This window comes from Molossus molossus, unplaced genomic scaffold, assembly GCF_014108415.1.
Source record: "Molossus molossus isolate mMolMol1 unplaced genomic scaffold, mMolMol1.p scaffold_m16_p_11, whole genome shotgun sequence".
In the NCBI taxonomy this organism is placed as follows: domain Eukaryota; kingdom Metazoa; phylum Chordata; class Mammalia; order Chiroptera; family Molossidae; genus Molossus; species Molossus molossus.
Window position 1 is genome coordinate 104,464,470 of NW_023425346.1, and position 24,339 is coordinate 104,488,808.

A 24,339-nucleotide genomic window follows, 5' to 3' on the forward strand; every position below is an offset into this window, starting at 1 on the left:
GTCAGTGAGTTCAGATGAGGTCATACTGGAGCAGGGTGGGCACCCAGGTGGCCGAGTCTGAGCCCTCTTTTGTGAAAGGTTCCCTTTCCTGGGGCTCCAGGCTACGCACCCCTGGCTCCCCCTGCCTCTGAGCACGGCCCTCCAGGTACCTCCCCTCTGCCTTGGATGGAAGTTCACATCACAGCACCCGTAGCAGTCCTGGCTCCTGCTTCTCCCCGAGCGCCTGCTTCTCCCCGAGCTCCTGCTTCTCCCCAAGCTCTTGCTTCTCCCCGAGCTCCTGCTTCTCCCCGAGCACCTGCTTCTCCCCGCTCCTGCTTCTCCCCGAGCTCCTGCTTCTCCCCGCTCCTGCTTCTCCCCGAGCGCCTGCTTCTCCCTGCTCCTGCTTCTCCCTGCTCCTGCTTCTCCCTGCTCCTGCTTCTCCCCGAGCTCCTGCTTCTCCCTGCTCCTGCTTCTCCCCGAGCTCCTGCTTCTCCCTGCTCCTGCTTCTCCCTGCTCCTGCTTCTCCCCGAGCTCCTGCTTCTCCCCGCTCCTGCTTCTCCCCGAGCTCCTGCTTCTCCCCACTCTTGCTTCTCCCCCGGCTCCTGCTTCTCCCCGAGCGCCTGCTTCTCCCCGAACTCCTGCTTCTCCCCGAGCTCCTGCTTCTCCCCGAGCTCCTGCTTCTCCCCGAGCTCCTGCTCCTCCCTGCTCCTGCTTCTCCCCGAGCTCCTGCTTCTCCCCGAGCTCCTGCTCCTCCCCGAGCTCCTGCTTCTCCCCGAGCTCCTGCTTCTCCCCGAGCTCCTGCTCCTCCCCGAGCTCCTGCTTCTCCCTGCTCCTGCTTCTCCCCGAGCTCCTGCTCCTCCCCGAGCTCCTGCTTCTCCCTGCTCCTGCTTTTCCCCGAGCTCCTGCTTCTCCCCGAGCTCCTGCTTCTCCCCGAGCTCCTGCTTCTCCCCCGGCTCCTGCTTCTCCCCGAACTCCTGCTTCTCCCCGAGCTCCTGCTTCTCCCCCGGCTCCTGCTTCTCCCTAAGCCGCTTTGCTGACTGGGATCCCCCCGCTCTCCTGTCCCCACCGGCCACCTGCTGGGCCTTCTCTACGGGGAGTCTCCCCACCAGTGAGCCCTGGGTCCCAGGACTCTTTCCTGCCCTTCCTTTCTGTGTGCAACCCTCCTGACCTCCTGACCAGCACGCTGCACCTCTCCCGAACCGGGGTCCCCTGTGTCCGCCTCGCCCTGAACTGCAGACTCGGACACTCAGCTGCCTGCCCACCACGTCCCTCCGGAGGGGCCTCCAACGTAAATGCTCCAGCGCAGCCTCGTTCTCACCTCCACACCCAGACAGCCTCTTCTCCCCCTTCCCCCGTTCCGAAGGTGGAAACTCCTGGCGCTCCAAGGGCAACCCCAGACTCCCCTCGACGCCCCTCTCTCACACTGTGTTGACCGCCAGCAGCCCTTGGGCGCTGCCTCCGAGCACATCCAGAATCTGCCCACTTCTCACGGCCTCTGCTGGCCCGGCCACCACTGTCTCGGGCTCGTGCGTCTGTGACTAACGGTCTCTGAGCCGCCCGCCTTCGTCTCTGCCCCACGCGCCAGCTCTAGTGGCCCTTCTAAAGCCGAGGCCGAGCCACGTCTGTGCCCCAGGTCACCGACTCTGTCGTTCCGAATGAGACCAATGCCACGCAGCTGTTGACCTGCACCCCAGTTCACGCGCCGTTCATAAAGCACCCCCCTTCACTGCTGGGAGCGTCCGGGACTGAACACCGCACTGCACGGTGCCTCCACTCACGGGGCCTCCCCTCACGGGGCCTCCACTCACGGTGCCTCCACTCACGGGGCCTCCACTCACGTGGCCTCCACTCACGGTGGCCTCCACTCACGTGGCCTCCACTCACGTGGCCTCCACTCACGGTGCCTCCACTCACGTGGCCTCCACTCACGGTGCCTCCACTCACGTGGCCTCCACGCGGCCTCCCCTGGCCGCCCGGCTCACCTCCCACCACTTCCTGTCTGACACCTGGTTCCAGAGGCTCCTCCCTCTACCTGGGCCCTGGACACGCCCTCCTCAGAGAGGCTCACTCCCAGGTAAAACACCACACCCAGCGTGTGTCCCTCACTCGCTCAGATGTCATCGTACCAGAGAGGTCTTCCCCGACTACCCTGCGTAAAGCACGTTTTTGATCAAATAAGCCAGGGGCCTCTTGTCCCACAGCCCGAGGTCTCGCTGAGACGCGTACTCAGGACGGAGAGGGGAGTGGTCAGTGGGTTTCGGACCCGGCAGCCTCTCTGTGCAGCCTCCACGGTGCTCCCAGGGCCGCGAGCCTCTGCCTACTGCCCGTCAGCACAGCGCCCCCTGCAGGCATAGACTCGGGAGGCGCGGACTCTGCCAGCCCTGTGCCTGCAGCCATTGTGTCCACGGCCTTCCCTGGTGCTTTGGATCTTACTTCCAGAGCCGTCTGGTTGCCCGTGAACGGTGGTCACTGTGCTGAGGTACAGCGTGAGCGCGCAGTCCCCGCTGGCATGTCATCTCGCCCGCCCCCAACTTCCACGGGCCTTCCCAGTCCCGCAGGGGTCACTGTGCTGAGGTACAGCGTGAGCGCGCAGTCCCTGCTGGCGTGTCATCTCGCCCGCCCCAACTTCCACGGGCCCTCCCAGTCCCGCAGGGGTGAGGCCGAGGTGGACTCCGCAGCTGGGAGAGCGGTGCAGAGTGCCACCCCCGTGGCTGCCGGGAGCTACCTCGAGGGCGCAGGTGAAGACGCGCTGACTCCGCCCCATCGAAGAACAGGGCAGGAGAGGAGGGCGAGAGCAGGAGGGCCGCCCAGCACAGGGCTGAGAAACGGCGCGGAGCCCAGGGGCTGTGGGCGCGTGGGTGTGCCGGGCTCTGTCTGCGTTTGGTCGCCTCCAGGCAAGTGCCGGCATGTCTTGGGGGCTACGTTCCTTTTTTTTTTTTTTCCTTTATTGATTTTAGAGAGAGAGGAAGTGAGAGGGAGAGAGAGAAACACCGATGAGAAAGAACATCGATTGGCCGCCTCCTGCACGCCCCGCACTGGGGATCGGCCTGCAACCTGGGCATGTGCCCTGACCGGGAACCAAACCATGACCTCTTGGTGCAGGGTCAACACTCAACCACTGAGCCACACTGGCCGGACGGGGGTGTTTATGTTTCTTAAAGCAAGAATTCAGCCTTTGGGAACACTATTTAATTTGTATTAAAAAGTACAGTTTCCAAAAGACAGGTTTTAAGTTATTCCCTGAAAGCTATTTAGGGAAATTGAAATATGAACACTGAATATGGGCTTTATTATCTAGAAAACTTCAGACATCGCTTAATAGTTTTCACAAGCAAATGGCGCTGCTCTGTCCCGAATGACAGAAGCCAAGGAGCCACCAGATCCCCTCGGGGCCGGAGAGCATCTCCCAGGTCCCGCTGTCCAGGCCGATGGCTCTGGGGGGCTGACTTGCTCCCGGCTGCTTCTGTCCGCCCAGTCCCTTCCACGTCTTCTTACTTCAGGGGTGGAGGATTCTACGAACCCTGGAATCTCTATAATGGAATGAGTGCAATTTTCTTTGGAAATTCATTGTTTCCATCGTTGGAAAATTCTGACCTCTCTCTCGGGGAGCTACATTCTCCATTCTGCTTTCATTACTCGTTGGCTTCAAGAATTAAGCAACCTACTTGCTGCAACTCTATTTTTCCCATTCTTACTACGTTTCCACTGGATCTATCACACGCCGCCCGCATCCTTCTCCGTCCCCGGCCCTGGGCGCTCGGCTCTGCTCTGATCTATGTTGGTGCCTGGATGTCAGTGGCGTGCACTCACCTTATTTTTCTTTATAATACATTTGAACACACAGCGCCATTTGTCCTCCCTTCCTTTAACCCCAACGACTTTAATAAGTATGTTTTCGAGGCCAATAACTAATCCTGTTGGGATTTTAATTGAAATTGTGTTCTCTCTATAAATTCCCGGAGCAGGCGCGTCAAGCTCACACTGCAGCAGAAGCCGGCCCGCCCGGCCTCCAGGCGGCTCGCCCGCCCCTCCTCTGCGCCTCCAGGCCCGGCACTTCCAGAGACTTCTCTCCCGCTCCAGTTCCAGCGCCGGCTACAGGTGCGTTTTAACACCTTCCTGTACAATGGGTGCTCCTCTTACTTGCTTTCGTGTCGTCATATTAACAGTCACTTACACGGCGGCACTAACTGTTGTCAGGGCGAAGGCCATTCACATTGCTCTTTTCTTTCGAGGGAAGGGCTATAGTGTTTCCTCGTGAAGTGTATAGCTCTCTCTTTAAAAAAAAAATTTTTTTTAATTGATTTTAGAGCCCTGGCCGGTTTGGTTCAGCGGTTAGAGCATCAGCCTGCGGTCCAGAGAGACCCAGGTTCGGTTCCCGCTAAGGGCATGTATCTCAGTTGCAGTTTGTCTCCGACCCTGGTTGGGTCGTGCGGGTGGCAGCCACTCGATGTGTCCCTTTCACGTCGATGTTTCTCTCTCTCTCTCTCCCCCTCCCACTCTATCTGAACAAAATATTGAAAAATGTCCTTGGGTGAGGATAAAAAAAAAAAAAGAATAAAAAAATTGATTTTAGAGAGAGAGGAAGGGAGAGAGAGAGAGATAAAACATTGATGACAGAGAACATCGATTGGCCGCCTCCTGCACGCCCCCCACTGGAGATCGGGCCCACAACCTGGGCATGTGCCCTGACCGGGAATCGAACCGGTGACCTCTTGGGACATGGGTCAGCGCTCAACCACTGAGCCGCACTGGTCGGGCGTATAGTTCTCTTTTGCTTTAAAAATACTGAGTGTTTCATTCATTCATTTGCTCATTTAAAGCATGTTCCGTGAGTGTCCACTACGAGGTCGACACTGCTGGACACACTGGGAAGCAGCAAACAGAGGTTATAAAATCCTACAGTTTATTATGCTGAGAATTAACTCTTGTCTTCCTGCTTGTGAGCATTTGATTTTTATCAAAGGGTTTTTCTGCACGAACCAAAATGGTCATATTGCTTTTACTGATGTGTAAAACATTACATGTTCCTGCCACTTAACAGTTATGTTTCTGGGGACAAATACTCGTGGTCCACTTTGTGCCGCTGGAAGTCGCCAAGCACTGGAATGACGGCTGGGCCAGGGGTTAGCCCAGCCTCCGCCTCCCTTCCCCAGACCCCGAGAGGGAGGACGAACACATCCGGGGGCAGTCCTGGGGCGAGGCTGGGGAGCAGCGTGCCCAGTGCTGAGGTTCCCGAGGAGGGGTGTCGGGGGCAGGGCCCCAGCCCTCAGAGGGGAGGTGTCCCTGAGCTGGTCTGAGCCTCTGGGAGCTCAGGCTGTCCGCGGCCACAGGGCAGTGGGCCCAGAATCACTTTCCTGGAGTGAAAGGGGCCACGGGCGGGGGGACCTGCCTCGGCTGGGGCAGGGGGGTTCGCAAAGCCTCTCAGGGAGCCGGGTGCTCTGCCTCCGGGTGCTCACGCCACCCTGCAATTCCTCTCCGCGCGTGGCGGCGGGACCAGCCTCGGCTGGGGCAGGGGGGTTCGCAAAGCCTCTCAGGGAGCCCGGTGCTCTGCCTCCGGGTGCTCACACCCCCTGCATTTCCTCTCCGCGCGTGGCGGCGGGACCTGCGGCCTGCCTGCCGCCAGCAGAGCCCAGCAGGACAAAGGACTGCCCTTCCCTGACTGCTCTGCTTCCTCCCACCTGCTCCCTGCGGGCTCTGATGAAGCCACCTGGCCAGGGGCTGGGGCGACCTCGGCCAACAGCCAGCAAGGAGCCAGGTCCCCAGTCTGGCTGCCCACAGATGAGACCGTAGCCCCGGCCGACTCCCGGATGAGCCGGTGAGCCCCGGGCAGAGGGCCCAGCTCAGTGGTGCCCACACTTCTACCCACAGAAGCTGCGTGATCGTCAGTGGAAGCTGAGTGGAGCCACTCGCTTGGGGGTAACTCTGGTGCTCAGCAACAGGGGGCGAATGTGCTGTCAGCATGCGGGGGACAGGGTGGGAGCAGGGCCATGCCGAGGAGGCTCGGGCCCAGGCCAGGGCTGATGGCTCCGCTGTCAGTGAGGGGCCGGACCAGTGCTGGGCTCGGGGCGGGGCGTAGTCTGCGGGCAGAACCAACGGCATTTTCTGACTGATGGAGGTGGGTTTACCACCTGCCGGGGGGCAGTGGGAGGGGTGAGAGGCCTGTGGGGACACAGCTGGGCAGCTGGGCCTCCGCGTCTGGGGTGCAGAGGGCGACCTGGACGGGAGGTCCACCTGGGAGTCAACAGCCCCACAGAACAGAAGGCCGTGCACTTCGATGATGGCCGTGGACACAGGGGGGCGGGGAGGGGCCTGCACGGTGTGAGCGCCCTGTCCACGCAGAGCCGGGCTCTGGGCACCTCCAGGACCCGCAGGCTCGGCTGCACCGCCCAGCCCCACCCGGGTCTCACGGCACAGCCGACCTCAGGCCACGCACAGCGCACGCCCTCTGGTGTCCCGGTGACAGAGCCTGAAAGTAAGGCCCGAGACGCAGCGTCGCCGCGTTCGGGAGACCGCGTGTGATGGAGACAGTTTTACTGGAAACGAAGCAGCCTGGGCCCCTGCCGCTCGTTGGCGGTGTGGCCTGAGCAAGTCGCTCCACGGCGGGGAAGGGGCCGCTTCCCTCTCCGCCACGCGGTGCGGGGGACGAGCCGGGTTCCGTTACCGAACGGCAAGCACTGTGTGCCAATTTCCAATTTCCAAATGTCCTTTCAGCTCTGCAAACACTGGGTGTTCGTCCCACGTGACACCGCCGGTGGGGAGGACGGTGTTAATTTCTCCGAGGCCACTGGGTGATTCCCGCTCCTTGCTTACAAAATGCCTTCGAGGTAGCATCTGCGCCCCGCCTTCTACCGCGGAAGCCCGAGGAGCAAAGCACCCGAGCGCCCACTTTCTGAGGGTCGGGAACACGGGGTGAAGTCGGGGCCTGTGACAAATTTACGCACCTTGTCAGAAATTCTCGTGCAAGAGTGAGAATGGCCAGCTCCAAGCTGGCGGAGGTTTGAAAAGCAGAGCTACTTACGGGATGGATTTCCCCCCTGGGGTCTGACGCCGAGCTTCGGCGGGTCCCCCCACGGCAGACGCGCGGGACAGAGATTTATCTGCGTTTCATCAAGTGCGAAAAATATATGGACGGCGGGGTTTCCGGCCGGCACCCCAGGCCATCCAGGCCCCTCCATCCATGTCAGCAGGCCCGTAAATCTCCCGTTCTGAGGGGCGCGGCTGGTGCCGCTGCACAGAAGCCCCCAAGTGCCGCTCGCTGCCCGTAAATCCCCGACACTCCATAAAGGCCGCACAGGGGCTCGGTCACTGTGCATGGGGGAGGGGGCTCGGTCACCACGCATGGGGGGGGCTCGGTCACCACGCATGGGGGGGGGCTCGGTCACCGCGCATCGGGGAGGGGGGCTCGGTCATGGCGCATGGGGGAGGGGGCTCGGTCACCGCGCATGGGGGGTGCTCAGTCACTGTGCATGGGGGAGGGGGCTCGGTCACCGCGCATGGGGGGGGGCTCGGTCACCACTCATTGGGGAGGGGGGCTCGGTCACCGCACATTGAGGAGGGGGGCTCAGTCACGGCGCATGGGGGGGCTCGGTCACCACGCGGAGGGGGGGCTCGGTCACCGCGCATCAGGGAGGGGGGCTCGGTCACCGCGCATTGGGGAGGGGGGGCTTGGTCACGGCGCATGGGGGGGCTTGGTCACCACGCATGGGGGTGGGCTCGGTCACCACTCATCGGGGAGGGGGGCTCGGTCACCGCGCATCGGGGAGGAGGGCTCAGTTCACGCGGGGGGGGGGGCTCGGTCACCGCGCATCGGGGAGGGGGGCTCAGTCCACGTGGGGAGGGGGGCTCGGTCACGGCGCCTGGTGGGGGGTTGTGCAGACACGGCCCTTTCCTGGTGGCTGTTACCAAAGCCGCCTCATCCCTTGATGTTTCCACCTGTTAGTGCGACCTCGTACACATATCACCCGAGACAGAAGCTCCCTTCTTGATCTGAAAGTGTTACCTTTGCGCACCTTCAGATTCTGGGGCAACCTCCCCGCCCGCCCCCCTTTTATGACATGGAAAGGGGGGTGTGGTACTGATGACGTTTGACTGTGCTGGTGTGGTTGCCGTCTGCGGGGAGAACAGGCCATCTGCTCTGTCCCCCCTTCTGTCTACATGCGTGTTGTGCAGAAAAGCGGACGCCGGGCAGCAGTGTCACCTCAGGGGACGGAAAGACCGCCCCATTCTAACAGGTGTCCCCGTTTCTCTGCACAGACTCATATTTTCTATTTTATTTATTTTTTATGTCCTCACCCAAGGACATTTTCCCATTCATCTTCAGATAGAGTGGGAGGGAGGGAGGGAGAGAGAAACATCCACGAGAGACACATCGACTGGTTGCCTCCTTCGCGACCCGACCAGGGACGGAGACCCAACCGTGCCCTGGACTGGAATCGAACCTGCGACTCCCTGGTCCACGGGCCGACACTCACCGCTGAGCCAAACCGGCCAGGGCGCACATTTTCAAAACCCCAGGCCTCATCATCCACCAGCCTCCCCGCGTTAAGGGAGCAAACCGCCCCCCTTTCTCAGGCGAGAATCCAGGAGGCTTAGGAAAGAGCAGGAAGCGGCCGGCCGGCCGAATGCTCACCACGTGCGTGTTCAACTCACGTCTCCTGTGCCACTTTCAAAAATAACCTCTCGTCCACAGCAACGGAGTGGGTCACTGAAATGGCTGGCTTTAGGGCACGGGGCGTAATTCTGAAGACTCTGGGACCCCATTCGATCACGCGGTGAGGACATCGTTTATGGCACGCACAGACGATCCCTTCTGTCTGAAGCCACATAAGCTGGCGCACGTCGCCACACGACACAGAAGTGAAGAGCGTCCTCAAACAAACCGAGGCTTTGTGCAAGGAGAGACTGCTCCGTGCTCACCCGACTCCCAGGTCAGGGGCTTCAGCCGACTGGCAGGTTTGGGGCTTCGGTCTTCCCGCGGCGTCCGTCCCCCCACGGGGTGACTCCCTACGCCCGCCCGCTCCCTGGAAGGTGCGCACAGGGTGGCAGGACCTCTAGCCCAAGGCCACTCCGAGTACGGCCCCAGGACCAGCGTCATCTGCGTCTCCCAGGGCTCGTCAGAAATTCAAACTGTCCTCCAACATCACAGGTGACGTGGGCTAGTGGGACTCATCAAACTAAAAGGCTTTTCAGTAGCAAAGGAAACAGCAAAATAAAAAGGCGACCTGCAGACTGGGAGAAAATATTTGCAAACCATAGATGTGTGTGTGTGTGTGTGTGTGTGTGTGTGTGTGTGTGTGTATGGTAAAGGGTTAGCATCAAAATATATCAGGAACCCTTCAACTTGAGAGCAAAAGCAAAAACAAAACAAAATACCAAAACCCAATTTAAAAAAAAACAAAAAACAGGCAGTCTGGCCAGTGTGGCTCAGTGGTTGAGCGTCGACCCTGCACCGAGAGGTCACTGGTTCGATTCCCGGTCAGAGCACATGCCCAGGTTGTGGGTCCGATCCCTAGTGGGGGTTGTGCAGGGGGCAGCCAGTCGATCAATGTTCTCTCATCGATGTTTCTGTCTCTCTCTCCCTCTGCCTTCCTCTCTCAAAAATCAATAAAGGAAAAAAAAAAAAAAAAAAACAACAACAACAAAAAACAAACAAAAACACGGGCAAAGGAACCAGGCAGACATTTCTCCAAAGACACGCAAGTGGACAACAGGTGCGTGAGAAGGCGTCGGACCTCAGGATCATCGGGGAGACGCACAGCGAAACCACAGTGAGCGGTCGCCTCACGCGGGCAGGACGGCATCCTCGGAGAGATGGAGGATGAGAGCGGTGAGGGTGTGCGGAAGAGACCGCCTGTTCGTGGGTGGGGCCGTCACCATGGAAAACAGTATGGAGGCTCCGCCAAGAAGGGAACGGAACTACCATGTGACCAGCCACACCTGGGCAGCTCCCTGAGGGGCAGTGTGGTCAGGAGGAGCTAAGCGCACGCTGCTCCTGCTGGGGTGCAGAGCCCCTGGGCCCTGGCCCCTTCCTCAGTGACGGGGCACAAGGCGCTGATGGTGGGACTCCGACCCTGGTTCCTGACGCGGCGTCCTGGACCCCTTGGCACTTCCTGGGGACTGTGTCTTCTGTTCGGTGGGCACTGCCCACCAGGGAGACCAGGCCACAATGAGAAGCTAGGGAGTCATTTCGCCCTCTGTTCTCCGGAGAACGGCGAGGGGCTAGGAAAGCGAGGTGATGATTAATCACGACGGCATGAGGAACCTCCATAAAGTCCCCGAAGAAGGGGTTTCGAGAGCTTCTGGGCTGGTGAGCATGCTGTCGAGGGGCCGGGAGGTGGCGACAGGGGACAGGCGGGAAGATGCCCCTGCCCTACGCGTCTCTGCCACCTGGCTGCTCGTCCGCGTCCTCGCTCACGTCCCTTCACGACAAACCTGTGAACGTGGGTTACAGTTTCCCTGAGCCCTGTGCGCCGCTCAGCAAAGGATCACACCCAAGGGGCAGCACCAGCCCCGAATCGCGGCAGGTCAGTCAGACGTGCAGGTGACACCTGGAATTGGTGTCCGGGACCTGAAGTTGGGGGGCAGCTTTGAGGGACTGAGCCCTCCCTCTGTACAGTGTTGAACGGTGGTGCCTTGAGGGGCCCCTGGGGGTGTCACAGGCACAGCCTAATGAGTGAGGGACAGCGGTGGGTGTGGGTAAAGGGCAACAACAGGGAGGGAAGGGGTTTTCCTTCACACCCCCAGGTTCACTGCGGCACCGTTCACGGCGGCCAAGGTGTGGGAAAACCCGAACTATCTGCTGAACGAAGATATGTGGCTGAAGGAAATGTCATGGGTGCGCACAGTGGAATACTACGCAGCCGTCACAAAGAAGGGACCTCGCAATGTGTGACAACACGGATGAAACCGGAGGGACGAGGTTACGCGAACAACCAGGCACGAAGGACAGACGCTGCATGACACACTCGAACCAGAGGTAGGAAGGTGGTGGACAGGGGCATGCAGGGGCAGGGGACAGCGTACCAGTCAAGGGACGAAGTGTCCGTGGGACAGGTAAGTCCTAAGGACCTGCTCACAGCACAGAGCCCAGAGTGAGTAATACTGTGGTGTGGACTGAAACATTTGCAAGCGGGCAGGACCTATGATAAGAGTTCTTGTCACTCACACAGAATAATAAATTAATAAAGGGAGTGGAAGGTAATTAAAGAAAATGCAGCCTTGCCCTGGCCGGTGTGGCTCAGTTTGTTGAGCGTTCTCCTGTGAACCAAAGGGTCACAGGTTCAATTCCCAGTCGGGGCACATGCCCAAGGGGTGGGTTGGATCTCGGTTGGGGTACGTATCAGAGGCAACTGATTGATGTTTCTCGCTCTCTCTCTCTCTCCTTTCCTCTCTCTCTAAAGTCAATAAAAATGTTTTTAAGAGGTGAGGCCTCTCGGGGCCCACCTGAGACCCCGAGAACAGACTTCCAGGGCGGGCCTGGCACGCGGGGTTTCATTGGAGAGGCTCCCCGCTGGCTCTGCCCGGTGCCCGGGCTGAGGGGCACCCAGCCTGGCTCACACTCAGACCCATCATCCGGATCTCCAGCTCCCCGCCCACCGGCTCATCTCGGGACATGCCGTGTCCACTGCCCCCAGGCCCGGGGAGGCACCGTGCTCGGCCCCAAGGCCTGGACCAGGGCAGCGGGAACAGCCCAGGCCGCACAGAGGGTGTGTCCCCGGCACCTGCCAGCGCCCCCCGGGCCTGCCTCTCACAGGACTCGGAGCCTGGATGAGCCACAGAGACGCTGCTTTCGTGGGGTGAGGGGGTGGGGTGGGGTGGAGCCCGTTCCCAAGGCCTCGGTGGCCAAGTGGGGACCTTCCGGTCCCGTCTCTCCCCTACCTGCATCCACATTCCCTTTCCCCCAAAGCAACTGGAGAGAAAGGCCAGTCGCCTTCTCACTGGTAACCCGCACGACTCACGTCTCCGCCACAGGCCACAGCCGCGTCTGAGAACTTCCTGACGATACAATCACAGGAGGACTTCAGGGCAGCGAGCCCCCCGCGCGCCCCGTGCGCCCGCCCTCCACGTAGAGAACTTGGAACGTACAGGGAAGCAGCGAACACCGCCAGGCCCGCCCCCCAAAGGCATCCACTGTCGGCGTCGGTGGCCTCGCCTGACGTCCCCCAGTGCTCGGAGAGAACAATGCCGGACCCTCTCCGGACCCGGTTCCGGTTGACCCGGTGCTCACGTTCAGAAGGCCTCTCACCCAGCTCTCTTCTGCTGGTAGCTACCCAGGCTCTCAGCCAAGTTACCCGACTTCCCCGAGTCCACTTTGTCGCCTATAAAATCACGGGACGAGCCAGCGTTCCCAAATCCCACCGTTCCTTCTCCCGCCCTCTTCCCTGCTCAGGACGGTCCCCCGCTCTGCGCGGAGGGGCTCGGGAGCAGGAGAAAGGGGGGACAGGGAGAGCCTCAGGTATCCAGGTCCTGGCTGAGGGGCCCCGTGGCCTCGGCAACCGCCATCACTTCCCACAAAATGACTCGGCACAGCCCGTGCCCAGCCGAGCGGGCCCCCAGGACAGGTCTCCGTGGCTGGAGCGCTCAGAGTGAACGTACTTTGGGGGCTTCGTGGCTTTTGAGATCAAGACCCGAGTATGAAGTCCAGCCCTGCCTCTCACGAGCCACGAGCCCCCAGAAAACCTTACACGACATCTCTACGCCTTGGGATCCCATAGGGCATGTGGAGAGCACTCAGCAGAGCCCGTGTAGGAGCCGTGGAGACACGTGGATCAGAGGACAGGCCGTGTCCAGAGGGGCAGACAGAGCTGGAAGCCAGGCCCGGGGGGAGGAGAGACGGAGCAGCCTCCCTGGGCACAGGGGACACACCCTCCCCAGGACGACAGGAACCCCGACACTGCCCTCACCCCAAACACACCACTCACCCTCGCCGATTCCTGCCCTCGCCCTGCCTGCCACCGGTCTGGGGTCCCACCCCCCAATCCTGCAGCCCAGAACCTGGGGGCAGGGTGAGATGAGGAGGCTGCAGGCCCCCAGGCCCCCCCGCCTTGAACTGACAAACCCCGAGTTGCAGAACTGTACACAGAGGGGGAATCCGACTGATTTTAAAAGTGAAAAATCAAATCAAAGCAAAGCAAAGCGCTCCAAGCCCTCTTCCAGGAGAAACGTCGGTCGCAGGCGACCTCAGACGCCACGGCCCCACCCTGGGGCCCACATTCCACGCCGTCTGTATTTTGTTCGCCCACTTTGTGACTATCTCCTCGGCTCTGCCCACCCCCATACCCCTCACCGCCCTCTCGCCCCCACCCCAGCCAGCCCCCGTGGAGGGCAGCGCGCAGTCTGAGACGCGGTGAACAGGGGCGGCAGACCCCGGAGTGAGCGGCAGGTGGTGTCCGAGACGCCAGGGCCCCCGACACGCGGGAATCACTGCGTAAGCTGCAGCAGGTCTTCACCCCGCTGCCCCCTCGAGGACGCACCAGGAACACCCTCTTCAAGGTGAAGAGAAGGAGGCGCAGACGGGCCTAGTAGTGGGCTCAAGGGCACACAGCCAGTGTCAGAGCTGGGGTGTGAACCCCGGGAGCCTGGCTCTGAGACCTCCGTGTGTGAGAGAGATTTATAACGCAGTTTTAATTCCGATAACGGAATAGATATCATCACGTCATGGGATTAAAAGGCACTTTATCTCCTGGCCACGCGCGGCTGCGCAGGACCCCGGAGCCTTTTCTCGTGAGCATCACTTCCGATTGAGTGTGTGTTGGTGTAAAAAGCGACATAAGTCTGCTTCATTTTCATCACCTTCAGGTTCCTCGAGAGGACCCGGACTGAAAGGACCGCTGGAGGGGCTAGGCCCGGGCCATCCGGAGCTATGGCCCTCCTGGGCGCGTTCCTCTCTGGACTGGCGGACGAGCGGACTCAGGCGTGGTTCCAACAAGTCAGGTAGTGAAAATGTGGGTGCGGGAGCAGCAATGCTCTGCAAAGACCTGAGGTCTAGGATCAGCCCGGTTTTCGGGGCTGACGGCCATCAGCTGGCTCTGATGGCCACGAGGGACCAGGGGGCCGGAACCTCTCCCGTGACAGGAGTCCCCCGGCCTGGCTGCAGGCAGGCCGCTCCCCTGGGCCCCGGGTTCTCCGTTGTCACCCTACGGGGGTGGAGGAAGTCACTTCTTCATTTTTCTCCATCCATCCGTCTGTTCTGCACTCTGCACTAACTTATCGGGTCGCCTTGGTTAACGCCATTACGTACACTCCGCGTGCGCACCGTGAGCCCTGCCCCGCGGTCTCGTGTCCTCCCATCAGCACCCACGTCCAGCCCTTCACCCTCCGCCCGCCCCAGCCCTGCTAACCACCCTTCTGTCGTCTGTGAAGAGCCACTGCAGCGGAGGTTTCTTCAAACCGAGTGTCCCCGAGACTGTGCTGTCCAACATGGTAGCCGCAAATGACACCTGGCTCCCTACACCTCCATCTAAGTAAAGTGACACCAAGAAGTCAGACCTTCAGCGCCCCGACTCCTTTTCAGGGCTCCACGGCCGTGGGCGGCTCGTGGCCACCACACTGGCAGTGTGACCAGGACCATGTCCGCCCTCGGGAAGTCCTGTGCTGTCCTCGGGCAAAGCTCTGCAGCCGGTCCTTCATGATAGGCGCTGCCCACGAGCACGGGGGAGCAGTGTGCGTCTCACAGACGGGCTGAGTAACAGACCCCGATACTGGCTCTGCACCCCTGGAGCTGCCAGTGTTGCCTTGTATGGAGAAAGGTCTCTGCAAATGTGATTAAATGAAGGGTCAGGGGACAGGGAGATGCTCCTGGGTTGTCCATGGGTGTCCTCCCGGGAGAGGGGTGGAGGGGACAGAGACACGTGGGGGAGGAGGAGGCTGGGGTGTCCTCCTGGAGAGGGGCGGAAGGGACAGAGACATGTGGGGGAGGAGGAGGCAGTGTGAGCCCAGAGGCAAGGACTGGGGTGACGTGGCCGCAAGCCGAGGGGTGCTGGCCACCCCTGGAGCTGCAGAGGCAGGGTCAGGCTTTCTTTTCGAGCTCCCGGAGGGGCAGCGTCCTGAGGACACCTTCACGGCTGACGTCCGACTCCCCGAACCCAGAGGAAATCAACCGCTCCTGGTGCCGGGGCTGAGTGTGCGGTGTTCCTGGCAGCAGCCACCGCGGTTGGCCCGGGGCTGCGCCCGGCACCGCGGAGCCCTCAGAATCCCGGCGCCGTGAGTGCCCCACACACGGCCGGTACTGTGATCATCTGCAGTGAACACGCCGACTCCGCCCGCTCACCACAGCGGTTCAGTGACAGGGAGGGAGGCCGGGTGAGCTGCGGGCAGGGGCCCACCTTCGAGTTAGGACTCCTGGTGGGGGCGGGGCTGACGGTGACGGGAAGAGGGTGGCATCTGCTTGATGAACGGGAGTGCCCACCGACCAAAACCACGTTTCCAAGACTGCAGGACTGGACAAAAACGTGCTCCAAACAGGCGGGTCTGTGGGAAGGACAGTGACCCGCCGCCACGCCGCCGGACTGGCCCCAGCAGGGCCGTGGAGCCCTGGAGGGCAGCCTAAGGATGCCCCAGCCCACAGCCTGAGCCCCCTGGCCCCAGGGCAGGAGACGGAGTGAGGGTGTGGCTACTGGGGGCAAAACCATCCGCCACTTTCCCGTGACGGTACATCCAAGCGAGTCCCAGAGAACCCCTGGAGAGACGTTCAGACCAACCTCAGGATTCGGTTCGGTAATGGTGCACCCTGTACAAAACATATAACCAACAACAACAGAACATGACATTTGGAGAAAATCTCATTTAGAGCAGGAAAAACACCTGTAAAATTCGTAACCTCAGCAGGAAGCTGTGGGGCCTGAGCGTGTATTTGCACCACATCATTTAACCCTGCAGCAGCCGGGCAGCTCGTGCCATCACGGGGGTGCCCACGGCGGGGTGCCCAGGGCGGGGTGCCCAGGGCGGGGTGCCCAGGGCAGGGTGCCCAGGAGACCGGCCGGCGAGCTCCTGATGACTTTCTCTTCTGTTTCTCTCTCTCTTTCTAGCTCTCCTGTCGGCCAGTTAAGAAATAAAAGGCAAATGATAGCTGGGAGGTGATGATTGCAACAATGTGTCAGTAAAGGCTGGGGACCAGAAATATATATAGGGGTATGTAACTATGTTAGAGACCAGCTGGAAAAGGCATTACAAAAGGGAGCAAATCAATGACAGGGAGGGTCACAGAAGAAGAAAGATATTGACAACCCCCCGAAGTTCCTTCAATCCCCCCACATTCATAAAATGAACGCAAACGGAAAGATTCCTGGGATGGCATCTTCTCTGATCAATTGAAAAAGGTCATGATCAGCCCTGGCCAGTTTGGCTCAGTGGTTAGAGCATCGGCCTGCGGTCTGGAGAGACCCGGGTTCAGTTCCCGCTAAGGGCACGTACCTCGGTTGCAGTTTGTCCCCGGCCCTGGTTGGTCGTGCAGGTGGCAGCTACTCGATGTGTCCCTTCACATCGATGTTTCTCTCTCTCTCTCCTTCCTCTCTCTCCCTCCCACTCTATCTGTACAAAAAATGGAAAAATATCCTCGGGTGAGGATAAAAAAAAAAAAAGAAGAAAAAGGTCATGATCAGGTCATTAACTAGTTGCATCCACGCAATAGGACACTTTTGGAAAATATTTAAAGGACATAGGAAATCTAATACTACATTTTAAAAAAATTAGAAGAAGAATTCATACAGCTGCAATTCAAATACGTATGTAAGAGAAAAAAGACCGGAAGGAAATTTACCAAAAATGTTACAGTAGCTGCCTGTGTGTACAAACGTCACAGACGATTTTAATGATCTTTAAACTCCTCGGTCTTAGGCACTGTCTACAATGAGCATGTATCACTGTTACCACTGGAAAAAAAGACTTCCTTTAAAAAAATAGATTTCCTTTAAAATTATTTAAAAATTGATTTAAAAAAACAAATCTGAGTGTAACTCTTTTTTGGCAACTGTGAGTATTAATTCAATGAGCTGGGAACGAGCATCCGAAGTGGTGGGGATACATACGAATTGTGGCTTCTAGGCACCTCTTGGGGTGCCAGCGTGCGCCCTGCTGGAATGTAGCCTGAAGACTCACCATGCTTCATGTTTCAAAAGACAATATTTGCTTTTTGTTTGTCTTTGATTTAAAAGAGCAAGGAAAAGGATTTTATCAAAGTCGATCAGACACATATAATCCAATTTAGACAGTGCGTTTGCCCTCGACCTTCCATTCCTTCCAAAGAGGCGTCTCTGCTCCTCGGGAACCACACACACCAGAGCCCTGGCAGCGGCTTCTGCTTGGCCCCAAATGTCAGGTCAGCAGCACCAGGATGGATGTGCTCTAGGGTCTGGCCAGCGAGGGCTGGCTCTTCAAAGGGAGCCCAGAGCCCCTGGCTCCCTGGGTGACGTCAGGGCCCGCGGGGTCTGCCGTGACCCTCCCGGGACCTCAGGTTGGGGAGACAAGTCCCACCTCCCTGTTCCTGAATCCCAAGATGATTTCCAACGGAGTGGTGCAGGGATTGCGCTCCTCGCTCTTAAACATGAGGCTGTTTAAAGATTTTAAATGTTTATTTTGGATTATGCCCAACTCATTGCTTGTCTCTCTTCTAATATACTTTTAACTAGGCTTTTTTTTTTTAAATTATAAAAAAATACTGAAAAAAACTTCTGAGCACAGAATGTAAAATAAAGGGTAACATCGCTGCTCCAGTGTGCAGAGGTAGCAACACTAACAGTTCCCAGCGTACACTTCCAGACATTTTCCACGGGGGACAAACAGGCAATGAACAAGTTAAATCGTGGACGAATACATAGGTACATATGTATGTGTGTGTATTTGAGTGTTTTATGGATTTTAGCTTATCGGCAGTTATAATTGTACATAGTGCTTTCAACTTGGTTTTGTCAAGCAGATCGGATTGTAAGACGTGTGTGTGCAAGTAAAGAATCACATCAGTGAGGACCATTGTGTGGACACATGTCCTCTGAAGTCCTGAGCCAAGCGAGGCCCATCCCGACGAGGGTCCGCGCACACAGGGCCCGCCCCGACGAGGGTCCGCGCGCACAGGGCCCGCCCCCACGAGGGTCCGCGCGCACAGGGCCCGCCCCGACGAGGGTCCGTGCACAGCGCCCGTCTGACGAGGGTCCGCACACACAGGGCCCGTCATCCTCCGTCACGACAACCATGAAGCTTTTAGTTATGATCCAACCACATTTCATCAGAAGACTCAGTTCATTCGAAACAATGCCTTTCTACCTACACTTCCATGACCCCACAAGGCATCCCGAGGTCATTTTCTCCGGACGCAGCCATGAAGTTGGACAGGAATGAAAGGCTGCGATACCGTGGCCCGCACGATCCGCCGCAAACACGCGGCCCATTCCCCGCCCAGGCCAGGCATCCGAACAAGACTTGTCAGCGGTGTGAGGGCCACGTGAGTAAGCAGAGGGTCACAGCACAGTGGAATGCTGATGACCTACAGGCCAGGTCTCGGCACCCTCCATCCCTGGCCACCTGACGAAGTGTGGGTGCCCTGTCCTCCTGTCCCGGATGGGGAGCCGGCCCACAGAGCGGTCGACCAGCCACCCGGTGACAGTTACAGTGACGCAGTTCTTTCTCTGGAGCGGCTCCAGGTAGCCCTGGGGAGGCCGGGGAGGCCCACGTTCGGGTCCATGGGGTCACAGAAACATCACAGGGATGGCATTTAAAAAACATACCAGCAATTTCATTGCAAAACATTAGTTCCTGAATTCTTAGCCTTGACATTTCAGTTTTCTGAAATGAAGCCAAAACCCTCGTGACTCTATATCGACACGCTTCTGTGCTCAAGACAGACAGACACACACACAACACACATGCACATACACAGCACACACACGCATGCACACACAACGCACAGACATACACACATGCACACACAGCACACACATACACACATGCACACACAGCACACACACATACACACAGCACACACATGCACAACACACACACATACACACACAGCACACACACATACACACACAGCACACACACATGCACACACACCGCAAACACACATACACACACAGCTCATACCTGCACACACACACATGCACAACACACACACACACATACACACACAGCACACACACATACACACACAACACACACACATGCACACACACCGCAAACACACATACACACACAGCTCATACCTGCACACACACACATGCACAACACACACACACACACAGCACACACACGCACACACACACATACTCACACACACACACAGCACACACACACGCACACACACATACTCACACACACACACGCACACACACATACTCACACACACACAGCACACACACACGCACACACACATACACACGCGCACGCACACGCACACACGCCCCTCCATCACCAGGGCCAGGGCCCGTCTCTGCACCGCTCGGCTCACCTGCACTCGATGAACCAGTGCCGGATCTGGTCTTGGAGGTTCTCCTTGATGTCCAGACCTTCCGTCAGCTTCAGGTCATCCTTGATGCTGACCATGGCTTCTCTGTAGTCCTCCTCGTGCTTTATCTGCACCTCATTCCGCAGGTAGGTCACCTTTTCAGCCTGGACTATGGTGGCGCTGACTTCGTTAAACAGAGGAGGTGGATTCTGAAAACACGAGCAGAAAGTCTTGAGAGCGGAAAGGTCACAAAGCCGGTGGAAAGTACTAAGACACGAATGCACTGTGCCGATAACTTCACTGGGGTCCCATCGAAGGCCCACAGGAACCCACGCAGAATGGGGGAATCGGGCTGGCAGGACCGTCTGCAGACGTGACCCACTGCCACGGGAGGGAAGGCGGGGCTCACCCACACCGCTCCCCAGAATCCGGGGGGAGGTGTCAGTCAGCTTGAAAAACACATATTCAATAAACTGTTAGAAAAATCACCCAATCTACAGAAAGCAGGCCTCTCCCAAATCTTGGTTAGCGGGAGAACAAGGACTGTAGACCAAGAAGGCATCTGAGCCCAAGGACTGTGGAGAGCTTGCGCGCTCGGACACCAAGGAGAAGAAACCAACATCCGCCCTGAAAACATCTGCTCTGCCCTTGGAGACGTCCAAGGACACTTCTCCGTGGACGCAGACACTCACAGCGAGTCCCTCTCGCCGCCAGAACGTTCTCCCTCCAGGCTTGCGGCTCAGCAAGGGGCAAGCGCCCGCGACCAGCATCTGCGGGGGCGGGGCCAGAGGAAACGCAAGATGACGTGGAGACACAGCTCCTGTTCTTTACAGGAGAGACGCGCTGGAAGGGTGAGAGTGATGCACGACCCCATCTGGAAAGGTGGCCACGGGTCTGGGACAGGGCTACGAGCTGGGGTTGGATGGGACAGCTGAAAGGGACTTGGAGAGGAACACGCCCGGGACCCGCGGTGCCCAGAATCACAGCTCTGGGAGCTGGGAGACAGTTCTCCCTGATGGGTGGATCCTGAGCTCAAGGGGTCCAGAGAGGCACCCAGGTCACTGAGCAAACGAAGGGCACACGCAGGGGTGAGCTGGAGCCCGTCCCTGGCGGCTCATGAGATCCAGTTGATGCAGTTTCAGGATTTCTGCAACCTCGCTGGTAAACAGCCATTTCTGAATGCCACATTAGATGAACCTATAGTTACATAAATGATATTAAAAGCGAAAGTCGTCAATCCTCATCCCCTTCCTGGTCGTTTTCACTGGGTTTACTCTTGTCTGTGCTCTCGAAGTTGCCACGTGGGGACTTGGCACCATGGAATGAGCAGATGCTGCACGTCAGGGCTTCCCCAGGGTTCTGCTCGGATTGTCTAGACTTCAGCTCCAGGAAACGAAGGACGCCGGTCGACACAGACACATGCCGCATCTGTGTTGGCGACGTTGTGAAGAGCGCAAAGAGTTGAGGGGATACCCTTCCAGGACTAAACACTGTGACCTGATGCGGCTGAAGCCTGGCTTTAAACTGATGACTGACTGGAACTCCAGCGCCCTCTGGTCTCGCTTTTATGTGATTAACATAAATGAAAACAACAATCAGTGTCCGTCGCAGAACTATATCCATCTCTCGGGCAGACAACGGACACAAGAGCTCGGTGACAATCAAGGACAGTGTTCCGTGAGAATCGATGGCTATGGGGAATTTCCGACAGAGAGCGTGTCCATGTTATCAGTAGTAGTAATTTGTATGCACACACCCTTGTATCAATGAAAGGATACATGTATCCATTTCCCCAGAGCCATGGTTAAGCATTACCAGCTCAGCCCTGGGTACGTCCAACAGAAGCCCGCTGTTCCTGAAGATGCTCCCAGCTCTCATTTCTCCTCTGCATCCCGCCCACTTCTGTGCACCTTCCATCCCAAAGAGGCTGCACGGTATCGGATGGTGAAAGAGCCCGAAGGATCCAGGGCAAAGCGAACCTCAAAAGATTTCTGCTGAATCAGAAGCACAGAAGGAACCTTCAGTTACTGGAAAAGGGGGCAGGATAAACCAGGTGCTGAGGTGGAAAGGGACCACGGCTGTGGGTACCAGTGAGATGAGCCGGAGGAGGGCGGAAGAATTTGTGATTTGGATCATCCCTCACACAGATCAGTGGTTCTTTTTCTTTTTCCCTCACCCGAGAACATTTTTGCATTTATCTTCAGATAGAGTGGGAGGGACAAAGGGAGGATGAGAGAGAGAGAAACATCGATGCGAGAGAGACACATCAAGTTGCTGCCACCCACAGACCCCAACCAGGGCAGGGGACAAACTGCAACCGAGATATGTGCCCTTAGCGGGAACTGAACCCGGGACTCCCTGGTCCACGGGCCGATGCTCTAACCACTGAGCCAAATAGGCCAGGACCGATCAGTGGTTCTTAACAAGGTCTGTGCCTCAGAGACCTCTGTCAGTCTGACGAAGCCTGCGGGTTTCTTTTCAAAACAGAGTTTTAGAGTGCATAAAAATAAAATACACAGTGTATGCACTGACACACTGCTTCTATCTGGTAACGACCAGACAGAGTCCTGGCTCACTGCGAGGAAGACCGCAGAGGTCAAGTGCATTCCCATCACATCGTGTGCAGACTACAGTCCATCAGCCTGTCAACCTTGACCACCTGGCTTGCATCGTATTTGCCAGGTTCCCGTTCTAAGATCACTGTCCCCACCTCCACACTGTCCTCTGGCAGTAGGTCACTAAGCACGGCCCCTGCTTAAGGAGTGGGGCTTACACTCCACTTCCTTGAAGGTGGAGAACGCGAAATTATTTGGAATTCTGCATAAAAGATTTGTCTCTTCTGCCCTGGCTGGTTTGGCTTAGAGCATCGCCCGTGAACCAGAGTGTCCTGGGTTTGGTTCCCGCTAAGGGCATGTACCTCGGTTGCAGTTTGTCCCTCACCCCGGTTGGGGTCGTGTGGGTGGCAGCCACTCGATGTGTCTCTCTCACATGGATGTTTCTCTCTCACATGGATGTTTCTCTCTCTCTTCCCCCTTCTCTCCCTCCCGCTCTGTCTGCAGATAAATGAAAAAAAGAAAAAGTGCTCGGGTGAGGATAAAAAAAAAAAAAAGATTTGAAAGATTTGTTTCTTCTCCCACATGTCCTAAGTGATTCAATAATTTATTTATATCACTATGGACGCATGGATATTTCATTGGTACTTTGGGTTATAATCCAATTCCACTCTGGAGGGGAGGAGGGGTGGAGGGGGGGTGGAGGGTAGGAGGAGGGGGTGGAGGGGAGGAGGAGGGGGTGGAGGGGAGGAGGGGGTGGAGGGGAGGAGGGGGGGTGGAGGGGAGGAGGGGGGTGGAGGGAGGAGGGGGGGTGGAGGGGAGGAGGCGGGGTGGAGGGGAGGAGGAGGGGGTGGAGGGGAGGAGAAGGAGGGGGTGGAGGGGAGGAGGAGAAAGAGGAAATGTTTTAAAAAAGGGATCAAGCCCTGGCCAGTTTGGCTCAGTGGCTGGAGCTTTGACCTGTGGACCAGAGAGTCCTGGATTCAGTTTTCACTAGGGGCACGTACCAAAATAAATAAATAAATAAATAATAAATAAATAAATAAATAAATAAATGGATCAAAGCCCGGGCTGGTTTGGCTCAGTGGTTAGAGCGTTGGCCCGAGGACAATGAGTCCCGGGTTCGATTCCAGTCATGGGCACGTACCTCGGTTGTGGTTTGTCCCCGGCCCTGGCTGGGGTCAAGCAGGAGGAACCAGTCCATGTGTCCCTCTCACCTTGATGTTTCTCTCTCTCTCCCCCTCCCTCCCTCCCACTCTATCTGAAGTTCAATAGAAAACTATCCTCGGGTGAGGATTTAACCAAAAAAAAAAGGTCAAAGAAGCAGACGTAGGGGTCCCTCCCTGAGCTTCTCCTGTGCCTGCTCCCCGTACAGAGATTGTCTCTTGGTCCTCACCCAGTCCCTCCAGGCAGGTGTCATCACACAGGGACATGGAACCAGAAAGGCTAATTAACTTGCCCCAAGGCACGCGGCTGGCAAACGTCGGGCAGGAAACAGCCCCAGTCTGTCTGACCCAGAGCCACGCTCCGGACTAAGTCTCGGCTGCCCCATGGCTGCCCGTGTGACTCACACAGGGCGCCGACTCTGAAGGCCGTCTCCTCGGGGCGGGACCGGCGTCTGCGGTGAAGACCGACCCATGGGACCGACCGATGGGCCCGCTCGGAGCCGGCCCCGGGGTGGGGCGGGGTGCTCGGCGCAGGTTCACCCCGGGGCCGGTGACATCGCGGCCTCGCACCGCCGCACCGACGTCAACACGCGCGGACCCAGGGAAGCTAGGAAGCTGCCTCGTTGAGAAAGATCCGGGACAAGAGAAACACATGGACGTCCATTTCCAAAGCTGGGAGACACGGACGTCCATTTCCAAAGCTGGGAGACACGGACGTCCATTTCCAAAGCTGGGAGACACGGACGTCCATTTCCAAAGCTGGGAGACACGGACGTCCATTTCCAAGCTGGGAGACACGGACGTCCATTTCCAAAGCTGGGAGACACGGACGTCCATTTCCAAGCTGGGAGACACGGACGTCCATTTCCAAAGCTGGGAGACACGGACGTCCATTTCCAAAGCTGGGAGACACGGACGTCCATTTCCAAAGCTGGGAGACACGGACGTCCATTTCCAAAGCTGGGAGACCAGCAGGCGACAGAATCCAAGCCTGTTTCCAGGGACAAAACTAGAAGTTTGAATCAGTAACTTGGGGAAGAAAGGATAATCCTAAAGACTCACTTCATGTCCTATACTAACAGAAATGCTGAATGGATGCCATAGTTAAACAGAACAAGTACACACACACACACGCAACCGAGAAAACCTGTGAACCCCTGGGAGTGAACCTCAGCTGGAAACCACAGTCCAGATGTTGGGGCCCAGCGTC

General features: G+C 57.9%; 1 protein-coding gene across 1 annotated transcript in view; it reads right to left on the minus strand.

Annotated features, from left to right (window-relative positions):
- Positions 1-24,339, minus strand: part of IQCA1 (IQ motif containing with AAA domain 1) — a 137,250-nt gene that overhangs the window by 83,326 nt on the left and 29,585 nt on the right. The window contains exon 6 of the mRNA XM_036254819.1: positions 19,418-19,623. Coding sequence (XP_036110712.1) covers positions 19,418-19,623 — 206 coding nt within the window. The remainder of the gene's footprint in view (positions 1-19,417; positions 19,624-24,339) is intronic.